General features: G+C 38.3%; 1 protein-coding gene across 1 annotated transcript in view; it reads left to right on the top strand.

Annotated features, from left to right (window-relative positions):
* Slc35g2 (solute carrier family 35 member G2) overlaps positions 1-5,074 on the top strand; it is a 29,389-nt gene extending 24,315 nt beyond the window's left edge. The window contains exon 3 of the mRNA XM_004624995.3: positions 3,623-5,074. Coding sequence (XP_004625052.1) covers positions 3,639-4,877 — 1,239 coding nt within the window. The 5' untranslated portion in view covers positions 3,623-3,638 and the 3' untranslated portion in view covers positions 4,878-5,074. The remainder of the gene's footprint in view (positions 1-3,622) is intronic.
* Positions 5,075-16,976: the final 11,902 nt, after the last annotated feature.

Below are 16,976 nucleotides of genomic sequence, written 5' to 3'. Positions count from 1 at the left end.
AAGAAAGAAAGAAAGAAAGAAAGAAAGAAAGAAAGAAAGAAAGAAAGAGATGGATTAGTGTTTAAAAGATAAGTAACGTTTAAGCTGAAACAGCAGGGGATATAATGAGAATAAAAGCTTAGGGAAATGATTTATGCATGTAGGGAGTGAGATCAGGAAGGATATTGGACTGTTGGTAAGAGCAAAGTACACATGTTAGGGAACTAAGTATTGATAAGAACTGCAATATATTGATAGGCAGGGTACCAAGAACCAGGGAAGGTAATTGAAATTTGGCCAAGTAGAAAGTAGGAAAAAAAACAACAAACATAAAACAACTTACCTAGCAGGGGAGATACCATGATCACGAAAGTAGAAAAAAAAGAAAGAAAGAAAGAAAGAGAAAGAAAGAAAGAGAGAGAGAGAGAGAGAGAGAGAGAGAGAGAGAGAGAGAGAGAAAGAAAGAAAGAAAGAAAGAAAGAAAGAAAGAAAGAAAGAAAGAAAGAAAGAAAGAAAGAATCTAGATACTCTAGATTCTTTGATGGAGAAAGTTTGAGGTAAGTTTTTGTTTTGTTTTGAATACACTGTAAAGACATTAATATGACAGTGGGATAATGTAGATGGTTTTTGAGGAGGATTATGATACAAGGGGGCTAGTTAGAGCGACTAGTTCCAGTATTCTAGGAAGGAATTCACAATAACTTGATCCAAAATCATGAAGGTAAAAAGGAATTGGAGATGAAAGCTAAAATCTGAAAAATATTCCGAAGACAGAAATAGATTGGCGACCAAATGGGAGTATGATGGCAGAAAGGATAATTCAGAGTGTTCCTTGAATTCTACCTTGTGAAATTAAAAAAAGATGCTATCAAAAATACAAATGGGGAAGATAGGAAAGGAAAGTCTATTTGGGAAATCAAATCAAATTTGGGGTTACTAAAGCTGAAGATATGTTTGGAAATGAAAATGGCTTAAGCAGTTTGAAGACGAGTCAGATTGGCCCAAGAGGAGTATTCTAGAAGGCCTGCAGGTCAGAGATGATGGTAAGAAACCCAAGGGCTGGCCTGCACTGGTGGAATTTCTCCTGGGTTCTTCCAGCTGAACAGAATGCCTTTTAGAAGAGAACGGAGTAAATATACTTGAACAGTTGGCTGTCCAGATGGTGTCAAAGAACAGAATTGGATTTGATTTCTGGGCCACAGTTACATATCCTGGAACTGATGAGTTTTGGCAAGGAACCAGGGAGAAAAAGATTTTATTTTCCTCTGTCTCTCTCTGCCTCTCTCATCACCCTCCCTTTCTCTCCCTCTTCTTTCCTTCCCTCTCCATCTTCTTTTTCCTTTCCCTCTCCCTCTCTCTATCCTCCTTTTTTCTCTCCTTTTCTTTTCTTTTAGAGGAAAGGAGAAAATTGGGAAGTAAATAAAAAAAGTTTCAAAGAAAGGAAGGAAGCAAAGGAAGATAACAGTGAACAAGTAACAGTCTAAAAGAAAGAATTACATTGTAAAAGATAGTCAATGTTTACTATAAGCTATCATTGTGGCAATTTCTTTACATGAATTATTTATTTAATCCTTCAAGAAATGCTTAGGGCCGGCCAGATAGCTCAGCGGATTAAAGTGCTTGCTTAGGTAGATGCAGGGGCTGGGGGTTCGATCCCTGGCCTGCTGTGCTGGCCCCATCCCCAGGGCACACTGACACAGCGAATGAGACTGGGCATGGTGGCATGCACCTGTAATCTCAGAGCTTGGGAAGCTGAAATTCCATGAGGATCACTAAGAGAAATCACAGGAGGATCACTACGAGTCCAATCTGCGTAATGAGACCCTGTAGATCCTGTACTAAATACATTTTAAAAAAGAAAAGCTTAATTTTTTTTCCTACTCAACAAACTATAGTTCACATCTTTCCAATTCAATAATGTCTACATTGACATTATTATTATTATTATTATTATTATTATTATTAAATTTTTATTTATTTGGTCTAGGGTCTCACTATGCAGTTCAGACTTGTAGTGATCCTCCTGTCTCAGCCTCCTCAGAGCTGGGATTGCAGGTGTGTGCCACCACGCCTGGTTTTGGTGGCTGGTATGGCACACCCAGTTCTGGGGACAGGAAAGAATATGGTAATGGGGATCTAACCCAGGTCCTCACACTTTCCAGGCAGGCACTTAGATCACCATACTATTGTAAGAGGCTAATTATAGAAAGCTACAATGATCTCCCTTGCTCATACGTTTCCCCTATATTTTTGCTTAAGTAACAGATATCATATTTAACCTAATTTTTAAGCAATATCATGATTCCAAAATGAAAATATGAAAAAGTATATTTTAAATTTTTTCCATTTTTGTTCCCTCTTTCTGTTGTATATTTCCATGCATAATTTTTTGTTATAAAAGCAAATGTAAGTATTACTTTCTCCTTTTTGTTTTTATATAAGTATAAAATGAATTTCATGATAATTTAGGATAAAAGTCATAAATGTGATATTGCTGAATAAAGGATAGTTTCTAGATAAAATCTTAATATGTATTGCCCAACTACTTATCAAAAATTACGTATAATTTATATTCTCACGAACAGTGTATATGTTACTAAATTAATTTTATTTTTTAATTTTAGTTTTACAAGAATGTTTAAATTTTTTAAAATGCATTATAGTAAAAGATACATTTCCATTAATATCCCTCAAAATATTTTCTTTTGCTTTGAGAATATGTATTGCATCATTCTTGCCACTTTTTAAAGATACTCCAGAAATCTGTAGTGAATGTCTTTTCATGGATGCCTCAATATCCTGAATCAATTCCAAATATTTACAGCAATTTCTATCAAATAGAAATATCACCAAGTGTCTTCATCCACCTATTCACCAGATCTGGCTCTGCAAGGCTTCTAGGTTTTTCCCAAAGTCAAAATGCCCATGAAAGATAAATGTTTTGAAGTGATGTAGGAGATCGATGCAGCCATGACAGCAAAACTAAAGGCACTCACAAAGGAGGGCCTCTACAGCTAACTCCGAAAGTGGCAAGAACAGTAAGTAAGGAATATTTTGAGAACAAAATAAGGAGTATTTTGAGAGGGATTAATAGAAATACACCTTTTACCTTAAAAAAATTTTAAATGCAAAGATTAACTATATACTTTGGTCATACTTCATATACTTGAAAATTTATGGAGCACAGAGTAAATGTTTTGAAAGAATAATTTGTAATGGAATATATATTTTGGTATTATACAGAATTGACACAAATGACTTTGGACTTACCCCCTTATACTGTATAATGTTGTATAAGAAAGGTTTGATCTAAGTTCTATATTTCTTTCTTTTTTTGGATAGAGGAATGGGTAGGAACACAAAAGTGGCCAAATATCAGTGTGTCATGGAAAGATGGGAAATAGGGCTGAATAAGACAAAGAATAAGCAGAATTAGAAACTGGAACAGATTTTAAATGGAAGTGAAAGAAGGGTAGACAAGTGCAGGGCTCCATACATATCACCAGATCATTTTTTTCTATTACATTTTTCTAAGGCTCCTATTATAATCTCTACTTCCTATCATTGAATTGATGCATATTATTCTCATAAAAATTAATTTTTCAATGGAATGAATATGTGTATTTGTCTTTTTTTAATACAGTTGATTATCTGAAGAAATGGATACTTCTCCATCCAAAAACTATCCAGTTAAAAAACGAGTGAAAATACATCCCAGCACAGTGATGGTGAAATATACCTCTCATTACCCCCAGCCTGGGGATGATGGATATGAAGAAATTAATGAAGACTTTGGGAATTTTGTGGAAGAAAATCCAAAGAAAGGGCTGCTGAGTGAAATGAAAAGAAAAGGAAGAAATTTGTTTGGAACCATGGATACTCGCCCTCCACCAAAAGAAGACCTGATGTCCAGTGAGATCGGACAATTCCAAAGTTTCGCAGAAAAAAATATTTTTCAGTCTCGAAAAATGTGGATAGTGCTGTTTGGATCTGCTTTGGCTCATGGATGTGTAGCCCTTATCACTAGGCTTATTTCTGATCGTTCTAAAGTTCCATCTTTAGAGCTGATTTTTATCCGTTCGGTCTTACAGGTCTTATCTGTGTTAGTTGTGTGTTACTATCAGGAGGCTCCCTTTGGGCCCCGAGGATACAGACTACGCCTCTTCTTTTATGGTGTATGCAATGTTATTTCTATCACTTGCGCTTACACATCATTTTCGATAGTTCCTCCCAGCAATGGGACCACTATGTGGAGAGCCACAACCACAGTTTTTAGTGCCATTTTGGCATTTTTACTCGTAGATGAGAAAATGGCTTATGTTGACATGGCTACAGTTGTTTGTAGCATCTTGGGTGTTTGTCTTGTCATGATCCCCAACATTGTCGATGAAGATAATTCTTTGTTAAATGCCTGGAAAGAAGCCTTTGGGTATACCATGACTGTGATGGCAGGACTGACTACTGCCCTCTCCATGATAGTGTACAGATCCATCCGGGAGAAGATCAGCATGTGGACTGCTCTGTTTACCTTTGGCTGGACTGGGACAATCTGGGGAGTATCGACCATGTTTGTTCTTCAAGAACCCATCATTCCATTAGATGGAGAAACATGGAGTTATCTCATTGCTATATGCATTTGTTCTACTGCAGCATTCTTAGGAGTTTATTATGCCTTGGACAAATTCCATCCAGCTTTGGTCAGCACAGTACAACATCTGGAGATTGTTGTAGCTATGGTCTTGCAGCTTCTAGTATTACACATATTTCCTAGTGTCTATGATGTCTTTGGAGGGGTAATCATTATGATTAGTGTATTTGTGCTTGCTGGCTATAAACTTTACTGGAGGAATTTAAGAAGGCAAGATTACCAGGAAATACTAGATTCTCCCATTAAATGAATCCCTGGTAATTATTGTGTTGTTAATGTTTAGTTATCAAATATGTACACTGCCATTTTAATGTTTACCTATAAATGTTTTTGTGTTATATAATTGACAGAGTGCTATATAATATATAATTTATGCAGATGTAGAAAATTTATTCTAGTACAATATATTTAAATACAAATATTAAATATGTGAAATATGTCATGAAATTGGTGTCTCTGCAATTATCAACAAAAGGTTATTGTGGTAAACTTCCATAACTAAAGAACAAAACTTAATGAGACATAGTGATACACACTTGTAACCCCAGCACTCTGGGAAGCTGAGGCAGGAGAATCTTAAGTTTGAGCCAAGCCTGGGCAATTTAGTGACTTATAGAGACTCTCAAAATTAAAAGAAATGGGCAGGTCAGATGGCTCAGCAGATTGAAGCACCTGCTTAGGCAGATGCAGGGGCCAGGGGTTTGATCCCAGGTGTGCCATGCTGTCCTGCCCCTGGGGTGCCCTAAGACAGCGAATGAGACTGGGCATGGTGACATGGGCCTATAATCCCAGCACTTGGAAGGCTGAAAAACAGGAAGGATCACTATGAGTCTGATCTGTGTAGTGAGACCCTGTATTAAATAAAAAAAAATAAAATAAAAGAAACAAAGGGTTGTGCAGTAGGGATGTAGCTCAGTCCATTGGCCTTGGGGTTCAAGCCTGGAAAAGACAAAACCATCACTATCAATAGCAAAGCAGTGGCCCAAAACCCCCAAACAACATGAAAATACATAAGAGCTAGAGAAGTAACCTTATTCAGACGGAACTTCTGTGATTTCTAAAGTTCCAAAACTTTATGTATTAATGTTATTTTTCTACAAATTTTCAAAAAAAATCATTCAACATTCAAAAGTCTTCATTAATAAAAAATAAAAACTGTTAAACACTGACCCTGTTTTGCCATCTACTACTAGAAAACTAAAGGTGGTAGAGGTGGTCGAGCAGCTTCATTGCGGGCAAGAAAGAAGGAACAAAAGAAAGGAGCTGGCTTTTCAGTGACAGTGGGTCAGTATAATGTTAGAACACCAAATTGGTCTTTCCCTTCTTGTAGTCTTATTAGGTAATACACAAGAAATGTGGGAAGGTTGGATTCTCGCCAGCCCCATAGAATCCATGCCATTTCATGTCTGATAGTAGGACAAGGTACTTACCCTCAGTCATGCAGATCTCTTTCAAAGCTGCCCTTGTTTATGATTGTGTGGCAAGTACTGTACGTGAGGTAGTTGCAGCAAAGATACTCTTTGCTTCTAAGAGAAAGACACAAGCAGTAATCATAGAATAGTGGAAAATTAACATGATGTCCTATAAAAGCATGTAACATGGCATTAAGTCTATCTTGGATAATTCTTACTACTTTTGCACAAATGTTAATACAATACTGTTTAAGTGGTTGTCTCTGCTCCAAATTCACTCTTCCAAGCTTCCCATTTGGCATTATAGTTCAGACCTTCCAAAGTACATTTCTTATGTAAAGATGGGAAATAGAACTTAATGAGACAGACAAAATAAGTAGAGTCTTTCTAAGTTTCACTGATAAAGGAGAAATAGAAATGTAGCTCACTGGGCAGGCAAGATAGCTCAGCGTCTGCTTAGGCAGGCATGGGGACCAGGGTGTGCCATGCCAGCCCCACTGCCGGGGCACTCTGAGATGGTGATTGAAACTTGGCATAGTGGCACACGCCTGTAATCCCAGTGCTTGGGAGGCTGAAAAGAGGAGGATCACTATGAGTTTGATCTGTATAGTGAGACCCTGTACTAAATATATACATATATATGTATATATATATATATATCTATATATATATATATATATGAATATAGCTCCCATCTGTTAGATGTCAGATGTTCTGAGTTAGTGGCCCTACATTGAGGAATGAAGTCACAAACAAAAAGAGGAAGTTAGAAGAATTTTATTGGAAATAAGTGGAGAAGAATGGTTCCTGAATTTCCAGGAGTCTCCAGTGCATAGCCCCTAAGGCCCTTTTTGAGGGGAAATGTATACAGCAAAATTACAAAGTGAATACAGTGTGGGTCAAACTATAATCAACTCATATGATTACAAGTATAGCTCTTTGGGGTTATATGTTTATTTGTCTTTTTGAGACAGGGTCTCATTATGTGGCTCAGGCTGGCCTTGAGCTCACTTTGCAGCCCAGGCTGGTCTCAGATTTATAGTGATCCTCCTGCCTCAGCCTTCTGAGTGCTAGGATTACAGATATGCACCCCCATACCTGAGGGAGGGAGGGGTTGAGATGCTCTGAACCCACCTGGTGACCCCTATCTGGGATTACTGGGCCAGGTGGTGCTAATTGCAGTGTGACTTCAAGTCACTGTTTACCTCTTAGGGAGGCATGTAAGTCTTGAGGCCTGGCCTTCAGATGTACCTCCAGCTACACTTCTGCTGTCTGTTTTGTACTGATTTCCTGGATAACTCAGTCCCTCTCTGCCTGTAATTAGTTTCTATTGAACTTAGATGTCTATAATAAAAGGACATCAGAGGGAAGTAGGAGAAAGGCAAAAGGGAAGAAGAGACTTCCTTCTTTTTATTTGCCTATAGTTTCTGTCATTGTTATCTTGGAGTGGTAATTGATTTTAGTTTGAGGGATTTGTTTGATTTAACTTTTCAAATGTGGTGCTGGATGTTAAACCCAGGGCCTTTACAGAGCTATATCCTTAACTTATTTTAAAATTATTTATTTTGACACAGAGTCTTGCTAAGTGTCCTAGGGTGGGCTCAAACCTGCAACTCTTCCACCTCAGCCTCCCAAGAGCAGAGGGATTACTAGGGTGCACAATATGCCTGGTGGGCCTTTAGCTCCTTTTTTAGCAGTACTTCTCTCCTTAACCAATCAGCTTCATCATATCTCTTAAAGAAATAGCAGCACTAGCTGGAGAGCCTCCTCTCAGAGGTCTGAGTTTTACTCCAGATACATTATTTTGATCAGCTTCTGAGACCTAATAGTCCAAACAATCAAGATTGAAACCCTTTTCAGCAGCTCTAGGGATGGTAGCTGCCCCTGTAGTTGTCACCACGTAGTTCTCTCCAAAGCCTTATGTGCTCGTAGGTGGGGCTTTGGGGAGGTGATTGGATCCCGAAGGTGTGAAACTTATTAATGAATTAATTCTCTGATTAATTTGTAGATAATGTGATACTGACAAATGAAGCCTGGTTGGAGAAGGTGGGTGGCTTTTTCATTTGATCCCTCTGCTCACTGCCTGCTGTGCTGTGAGCTAGTTCTCTGCCATGCCTTCTGCTAGACCATCCTGTCTTGGAGCCAGCTGGCTATGGACTCAAATCTCTACACATATGATCCATAATAAACCTTTCCTCCTTTAATTCGTGGTGTCAGGTATGCACCTGAGTAATGAGAAAGCAACTGAGAGAAACCCTTTTCATTAGCTGCCGGGATGGTGGCTGCTCCCTGTGGTAATCATCTTTGTATTGTTATCTCATTGCTTCCTTGTTTGCTTTTTCAGTTCATCAACACCCAATACTAAACCTTCACTGCTATGTCTTGTGATTGCCATTTTCCTATATGTCTCCAGGCCATTCCCAATGGAATCCATAAACAATGGTAACATACTATGCTTTGGGAAAATGGCTATATTTCAGGGGTTTTGTTTTTGTTTTTTGTTTTTTTGTTTTTTTTTTTTTTTGACTAATACACAATGGCTCTCAATAGAAATTATGTAAATTGAAGCACAGAAAGAAAAAGGTTTGATGAAGAGAAAAGTTCAAACAGGCCCCAAACAAACAGAGCATGATTAGGTATAATAAAAAGCCTAGGATAAGTGTGACTACAGTCCCAAAATAAAAGAGAATGAGACAGAAAAAAATTCTGAGTATATATTGACCAAAAGTTTTCCAATATTTTTGGAAACTGGAATTGAACTCAGAGTCTTCACAATGAACTATATTTGCAGCTTTTTAATTTTTTTTAAATCTTTATTTTAAAAAATTGGGGGAGGGGCGGTACCAGGGATCAAACTCAGGACCTTGTGCTTATCAGGCAGGCACTTACGCCACTGAGCTATCACTCGGCCCTACAGCATTTTTGTTTTTTAATAGAGACTGGTTCTTACTCAATTGATTACTTGCCCAGGAAGCATTTCAAAATAACAATCTTCCTGACTTAGCCCCCAGTGTGCTAGGGTCACAGATGTGTGTCATCAGCTTGGCTAAATGTTCCAAATTTGATAAAAGGAAAAAAAAAATAAAGAAAATAAACAAAATCTCACAGATCCAAAGAAGTAAATGAACCCCAAGCAGGATTAAATACAAAGGAAACAACAGTGAAATTGTTCATAACAGTGTATATTAGTCAGCTTTCCTGTCACTGGGACAAAATATCTGATACCTACAATTTAAAGGAGGAAAGGTTTATTTTTGGTTCATGGTTTCAGAGGTTTTAGTCTGTACCTGGCTGACTAAAGTAGAAATATCATTATAGAAGGTAGAGGGGAGACAAGCCACGCAGTTCATGGCATCTGGGAAGCAAATAGCAGGGGAGGACCAGATAGGAAGAGGCTATGACCCATATATAGTCAAGGTCACACCTCCATAACCCCCTTCCTTCAACTAGGCCCTGCCTCCTAAGAGCTAATTCAGCTATGAATTCATCAGGGGGTATCTTAGTTACTTTTCTCATTGTGGAGCCAAAATACCTGACACCCAAAGTTAAAGGAGGAAAAGTTTATACGGCTGATAGTTTGTGGAGTTTTAATTCACAGTTGGCCGGCTCCAAGGCAGGGTGGTGTGGCAGAGTGGCACAGCAGAGGAGAGACAGTTCATGCCAGACACAAAGGAGAAGCCAGGCAGCTACAAGTTATGAGGGACCAGCAACAACCCTCTTTCTGTCTTTTACATTTTATCCAGGTTACCAACTTTAGGGAAGGTAGTATTCACACCCAGGTTAGGACACCCTTAATCCTACCAGAACTATGTCAAATCAATCAGTGGACTAATTTAGTAATCACACACTCTTTTTTTCTTTTCTTTTTGCAAAAATGTATTTGAGGGGCTGGCCAGATCGCTCAGCAGACTAAAGCACCTGCTTAGGCAGAGTGCAGTGGTCAGGGGTTTGATCCCTGGCATGCTACACCGGCTTTGCCCCCAGGGTGTGCTGAGTTAGCAATTGCAACTGGACGTGGTGGCACATGCTTGTAATCACAGTGCTTGGGAGGCTGAAAACAGGAGAATCACTACAACTCTGATCTATGTAGTGAGACCCTGTAGACCCTGTCCTAAATTTAAAAAAAAAAGAAGTATTTGATACAGGGTCTCACTGTGCAGCTCAGATTCATAGTGATCCTCCCATTTTTCCATATCCCCAGCACTGGGATTACAGGTGTGCGCCACCTTGCCTGGTCTTAGTGGCCAATTTAGCACACCTGGGGGCAAGGCTGGTGTCTCATGTGGTTCTGGGATCGAACCCTGGTCCCTGAGCTTGCCAAAGCAAGCACTTAGTCTGCTGAGCTATCTTGCCAGCTCAATCACACACTCTTGAGCCCAGCATCACACACTCTAGGTCAGGCCACCTCTGAGAAAAGCTCCACTTATGACTGCCTGAGGCTCTGGGAGACAACTAGATACCAGCCATAACAGTGGATCAGCCCATCAATGAATCTAACTTCCTTATAATTGACTCACCTCTCTTGGAATCGCTTATTCCAGTTCAAATTGACAATGAAGATTAACTAGCACAAAGCCAACCTTTGTCAATTTGACACCTATCACATCTCCTTACTTGATACTTAATCTCCAAATGCACAAGTAACAAGCTCATAGTTCTGCCTAACATGATATAATTATCCTATGTATAGCTGAAAATGTACTAATCAGTTCCTCTCAAAGTCTTATTTCCAACATTTGAAGTCCAAAATTTTTGCTGGGACTCAAGGCAGATTCTCAGCTTTTTCCTGGGGAAATGAACAACAAAAAAGTTACCTCAATGTACCATGAATGGGACATAGCGAACATTCCCATTCTAAAAGGGAGGAATAAACCAAGCATGGGGGCACTTGCCTATAATCCCACCACATGGGAGGTGGAGGCAGGAAGATCATCACAAGTTGAAGGCCAGCCCACAGTAGATCAGCCTGAACTATGTAATGAGACACTATCTCAAAAACAAAATAAAACACAAACAAAAAACCAAAAGAGAGGTATAGAACAGAAAAGAGCTGGACCAAAGCAAGACCAATACCCAACAGGGCAAAGATTAAGTCTTATACTCTATGTTTGCATCCAGAGCACATCATGGTAAGCTTTAAAGGATTTAGGCCCTCCCACACCTACAGCCTTACCACTTGCAATTTCTCTCTTAGGCTGACTCTGCTCATTGCCTTCATTTTTCTTTGGCAGACATTCCATGTTCCTGGCATCTCCAACATTTTTGTGTCTCCATTCAACTTTAGTTTCACTTTCACAGATTAAGCACCATACTCTCAGGTGCTTCCAACTGGAATTCTGGTTTAGTGACAAACTGCCTGGACTCCCAAACCTTCCTTTGAAATATGGATAGAACCATCCATGAACCCATAACTCTTGCATTCTACATTCTTGCACAAGCAGTATCATGTGGATAATGGCAGCAGTTGCCACTCGAGCAGTAACTGAACCCTGTTGGACCATGACTGTAGTAGCTTCTGAGTATCTAACAGGCTGATCAAGGTGAAATAAATCCCAGGGAACAAGCGGGGGGTGTTTTGCATCCTTGAGAATGCAATCAGTGGGGTCTTGAGGGTTCCTGAGAGTTCCTCAAGACATCTTGTTTCTTGTCCTGGTTTAAAGAATTTGGTTTCTTTTTAAATAGCACTAATCTTTTAGGCAATCATACCTCCTTTGGTGGAAGTTTTATATATACTTCTTTTTTAGCCAAAATGAAACTTAAAAATCTTTCTTCTGTGCTTTGCTCTCAGTTCTCACTATAATTCAGGCTAAAAGCAGCCAGCAGTACTCAACTTAGCACCCATATATTGGGCTGTCTTAAAATTTTCTCCAAAAGATCAATTAGCCTCACACAAAGCATAGATAGAATATAGACAAACTGTTTGCCAGAGTTAAAATGCATGGCCTTTCATCCAATTTCACCATTCTCATATGAAACCCCATGAGTTTAGCCTTTACTGTCTGCATTCCCATCAGCATTCTGATCTTCTGAGCTCTGACTAGAATTGCCCACCAGACTTTGCTTATAGCATTTTAGATCTTTATAGCTTATTTCTCTAAACTTCTTCAACCTCTTCCTGCAAACCAGTTCCAAAGACGTTGAACCATATGGCTAAGTATAGTCCCAACAATGATCCCACTTTTCTACTATCAATTTTCTGTACCGGACAATTTTTCCTGTTAGGACAAAACTCCTGATATAGCTTGAGGAGAGGTTTCCATTTATGGTTGGCTGCTGACAAGGCAGAAATATGGGGGAAGGGAGAAAGAACTGCTCCTTTTATGGCAACTGGGAAGCAGAGCACAGGGGAAGAGCCAGAGGGGAAAGTCCATGGTCTGGATATAGTTACTAGGGTTATGTTCCAAAGACCTACTTCTATCTAAATTCCACATTCTAATAGCCTATTCAGCAATAAACTTAGCCCATTAATGAGTTTTGTACCCTCACAATACTATAACCTCTCTAGAAATTTCTTAATCTAGTCAAGTGGACAATCAAGATTAACTAACAGGATCTCAGCTGAGCTCCGGCCACTTCTCACACAGTCACAGAAGCCAGGCACACAGAGGACAGCTGTGCTGCGGGGGCCCAGGTGAGCCTTGTCCCAGGCCAAAGCTCCTCTGAGCTTTGGCCTCATCTCCCACCATCATCAACACCATAGCTCTGCTGAGCAGCCATTGCCTGTCCCACAAGTAGCAGGAGCCTTGGTGAGCCCTACCCCATGCCCACCCACCATCGAGAGAGCATTGCAGTTTCAGCCTGCCCTCATCATCAATGAATCCTTCTTGAGATGTGGCTTGCCCCCCACCTCCAATGAGGTGGAACCCACACTAAACCCCACACAGCAGGGGCTTTGGTGAACTTACACCACCCTCCCACTCTCATGGGAGCCTTGCTTACCCAAATCTTGCAACCTACCATTGCTCCAGAGTCAGGGTGAACATTGGTAGCTTCAAAAATGTCAAAAGGGAGGAGCAAAAGGCAATCTCAGAACTCCAGCTCGCACAAAACAAGTCCAGGAGACAAGGTCATAGAAAAACTTAGAAGTCACGCACCTGAAATTTCTGAAATGACAGAAACTGAAGTAAAGAAACAACTTTATGAAGATATGGAGGAAATCAGATCAGAAATAATCTCTGAGGTACAAAAGAAAATAACAATCATGAAAAAATTTCTCAGTACATCTGAAGAAGACATAGATTTAAAAAAGAGGGGAATAGGAAAATGATGGAAACACTGAATAAACAATACAGGAAATAACTAGAATGCATGAAACACATTCAAACAGATATCTAGGACATTAAGAACTTCATTGAAAGCTGGCAAAACTGAATGAAACTGAAGATAGAATTTCAGACCTTCAGAATAGCATTGCAGCTAGTGAACATGAAGGGAAAGTTCTCTTAAAATAATAAGAAACCAGGAAATAACAATGCAACAGCTGCAAGATGGTGCAAAGAAAAATGAGATTAATAAGTATCAACAAAACAGCTATGTTAACACAAATGACATAAAAGAATCATTTGCAGAAGTAGTAGCAGAAAATTTCCTGAGCATGGGAAAAGGATCTGATATACAGCTAAATGAGGCATATATAACTCAATTTAGCCATAATAAAAATAAATCTATACCTAGGCACATAATAATCGTGGTCCCAGAAACTCAGCAAAAGAACAGAATATTAAAAGCTACTAGAGAGAAGAAACAGATCACCTATAATTGAAAACCCATCAGAATCATGACAGATTTCTCAACACAGACTGTCAAATCAAGAAGAGCTTGGAGTAAGATATTTCAGGCGCTGAAAGAAAACAACTTCCAAACAGATTGATGTACCCTGTAAAACTATCTATCAAATGTAATGGAAAGATAATATATTTCCATGACAAAGAACAACTGAAGAAATTCATGACCACCAAACCAACCCAGAAAAGAGTACTGACAGCTGTTCTAGAAAGAGTCAGAAATGATTACAACTTCAACAACAACAAAAAAGAACCACCAAGAAGAGAAAACAATTAAACAGGGCGAGAGGGAGTAGGGATGCTATAGTATGAAAATAACATGACATAGATAAGCCAATATATATCACTTATAGCCATCAGTGTAAATGGCCTTAATTCAACAATCAAAAAAAGACTGCTAGAGTGGATCAAGAAACAAAATCCAGCAAGATGCTGTGCAGAAGAAACACATTTAACTCAAAAGAAATTAATAGACTAAACATCAAAGGATGGAAAACAACACTCCATGTGACAGGAACCCAGAATAAAAGCAGGGGTAGCTATTTTGGTTGCTGACAATGTCAACTTCAAACAAAGCGTGACTAAAAGGGATAAAGAAGGTCACTACATACTGGTTAGGGAAAAACTGCAAGAAGATGAGATAACAATTATTAATATATATGCACCTAATGTAGGAGCACCCAATTATATAAGACAAATTTTAACAGACATGAAAAATCAAATGAGGAATAACACAATTGTACTAGGAGGCATTAATACCCCACTGACACAAAAATACAGATGAACTAAGCAAAAACTCAGCAAAGAAATAACAGAACTAAACCAAACTTGTGAAGAAATGGAGTGAGTGGACTTTTACAGAGTGTTCCACCCAACAGTGTCAGAATACACATTTTTCACAGCTGCTCATGGGATGTCCTCCAAAATAGATCATACATTAGTACATAGAGCATGCTTAAGCAATGTAAGGGAATTGAAATTGTCCCATGCAGATTATTTGACCATTGGAGCAATGAAACTGGAAACTGTTGACAAAAGAAACAGTAAAAACTCCATAAAAACATGGAAACTAAATAACATGCTCCTGAACAAGCAATGGGTTGCAGATGAAATTAAAGAAGAAATAAAAGAGTATTTACAATCCAATGAAAAAGCAGATACACCTTACTGGAACCTATGGAACACAATGAAAGCTGTTTTAAGATGGAAATTTATGACAGCAAATTTGCACATCAGAAAAACAGAACAAGCCCAAATAAACAATTTTATGCTGCACCTTCAGCTCCTAGAAAAAGAATAGCAAGTCAAGATCAAAGCCCAAAGAAGGCAGGAAATTATAAAGATCAGAACAGAAATAAATACAATGGAGACAAAGAAAACAATACAAAGAATTAATGAATGGAAGAGTTGGTTCTTTTAAAGAATAAATAAAATTTATATACCTCTAGGCAACCTTACCAAAAAAGGAAAGAAAAGAATTCAAATTTGTGCAATAAGGAATGAAAAGGTTAAAATCACTATAGATCCTATAGAAACTCAGATGATCATCAATACCTATTTCCAAAATCTTTGCTCTCACAGGTGGGAAACACAAAAGAAATGGACAGATTCCTAGATGCATACAAACTACTAAACCTGAATCAAGAAGATATAAAAATTCTAAACACCCCAATATCAGTCAATGCAATTGAAAAAGTAATAATAATAAAAAAATCCCCATCAACAAAGAATACCCCAGGCCCTGATGGATTCACAGCTGAATTCTACAAGAAGTTTAGAGAAGATCTAATGACAACTCTACTTAAACTCTTCAATGAAATTGAAAAGGAAACAATTCTCCCACACTCATTCTTGGAGGCAATCATTACTCTGATACCAAAACCAGAGAAAGACTCAACCAAAAAAGACAACTAAAGGCCAATCTTCCTCATGAATATAGATGCAAATATCCTCAATGAAATGCTAGGAAACAGAATGCAGCAAGACATCAAGAAGATTATATACCACGACCAAGTGGGATTCATTCCAGGAATGCAAGGATAGTTCAATATATGCAAATTCATAAGTGTAATTAATACATTAAATCAATAATGCCTAAGACCAAAATCACACAAAAGATCTTTGACTTCTTTAGTTAGATTAATTCCAAGGTATTTCATTTTCCTTGGTGCTATTGTAAAAGGTATTTTTTCTCTAATTTCCCTCTCAGTGTGTTTGTTAACTGTGTAGAGGATGATATTGTCTTTTGGGTATTGACTTGTATCCTGCTATGCTACTGAATTTTTGTATTAATTCTAGTACCTTCTTGGTGGAGTTTTTTGGGTCTTCTAAGTAAAGTATCATGTCATCTGAAAATAATGATACTTTAACTTCTTCTTTACCTATTCTAATTCCCTTTATTTTTTCTCTTGTCTAATGGCTCTAGCTAATGATTCCAGAACTATACTGAATAGCAGTGGTGATAGAGAGATCTTGTCTTTTACCAGATCTGATAGTAAAAGATTTCAGTTTTTCCCCATTTAGGATTATGTTAGCTGTTGGGTTTTCATAAATGGCTTTTACCAGATTGAACTAGAGGCCATCTAGTCCAATTTTCTGTAGCATTTTGCACATGAATAAGTGTTGAACTTTGTCAAAAGCTTTTTCTGCATTGATATGATCATGTGATTTTTTGTTTTCGCTCTATTGATATAGTATATTACATTTATAGATTTTCAAATATTGAACCATCCTTGCATCCCTGGGATGAATCCTACCTCGTCATGGTGTATGATCTTCTTGATGATTTGCTATATTCTATTTGCTAGGACTTTATTGAGGATTTTTGCATCTATGTTCATGAGGGAGATTGGACTGTAGTTCTCTTTTTTAGTTGCGTCTATCCCTGGTTTTGGTATCAGTATAATACTTGCCTCCAAGAATGATTTTAGGAGGATAGCTTCCTTTTCAATTTCATTGAAGAGTTTGAGGAGTATAGGGACTACATCTTCTGAAAATTTCTCGTAGAATCCAGCTGTGAACCCATCCGGACCTGGATTTTTTTTGTCAGTAGGTTTTTTATTACATCTCGTATTTCATTGGCTGTTATTGGGCTATTGAGAGTGGTTATATCTTGTCGATTCAGTTGTGGTAATTTGTACCTTTCTAGGAATC

The sequence above is a fragment of the Octodon degus genome, unplaced genomic scaffold (assembly GCF_000260255.1).
Source record: "Octodon degus isolate 3935 unplaced genomic scaffold, OctDeg1.0 scaffold00008, whole genome shotgun sequence".
NCBI lineage: Eukaryota > Metazoa > Chordata > Mammalia > Rodentia > Octodontidae > Octodon > Octodon degus.
The sequence above is the reverse complement of the archived record's forward strand: the minus strand, read 5'-3'. Positions and strand labels throughout refer to the sequence as shown.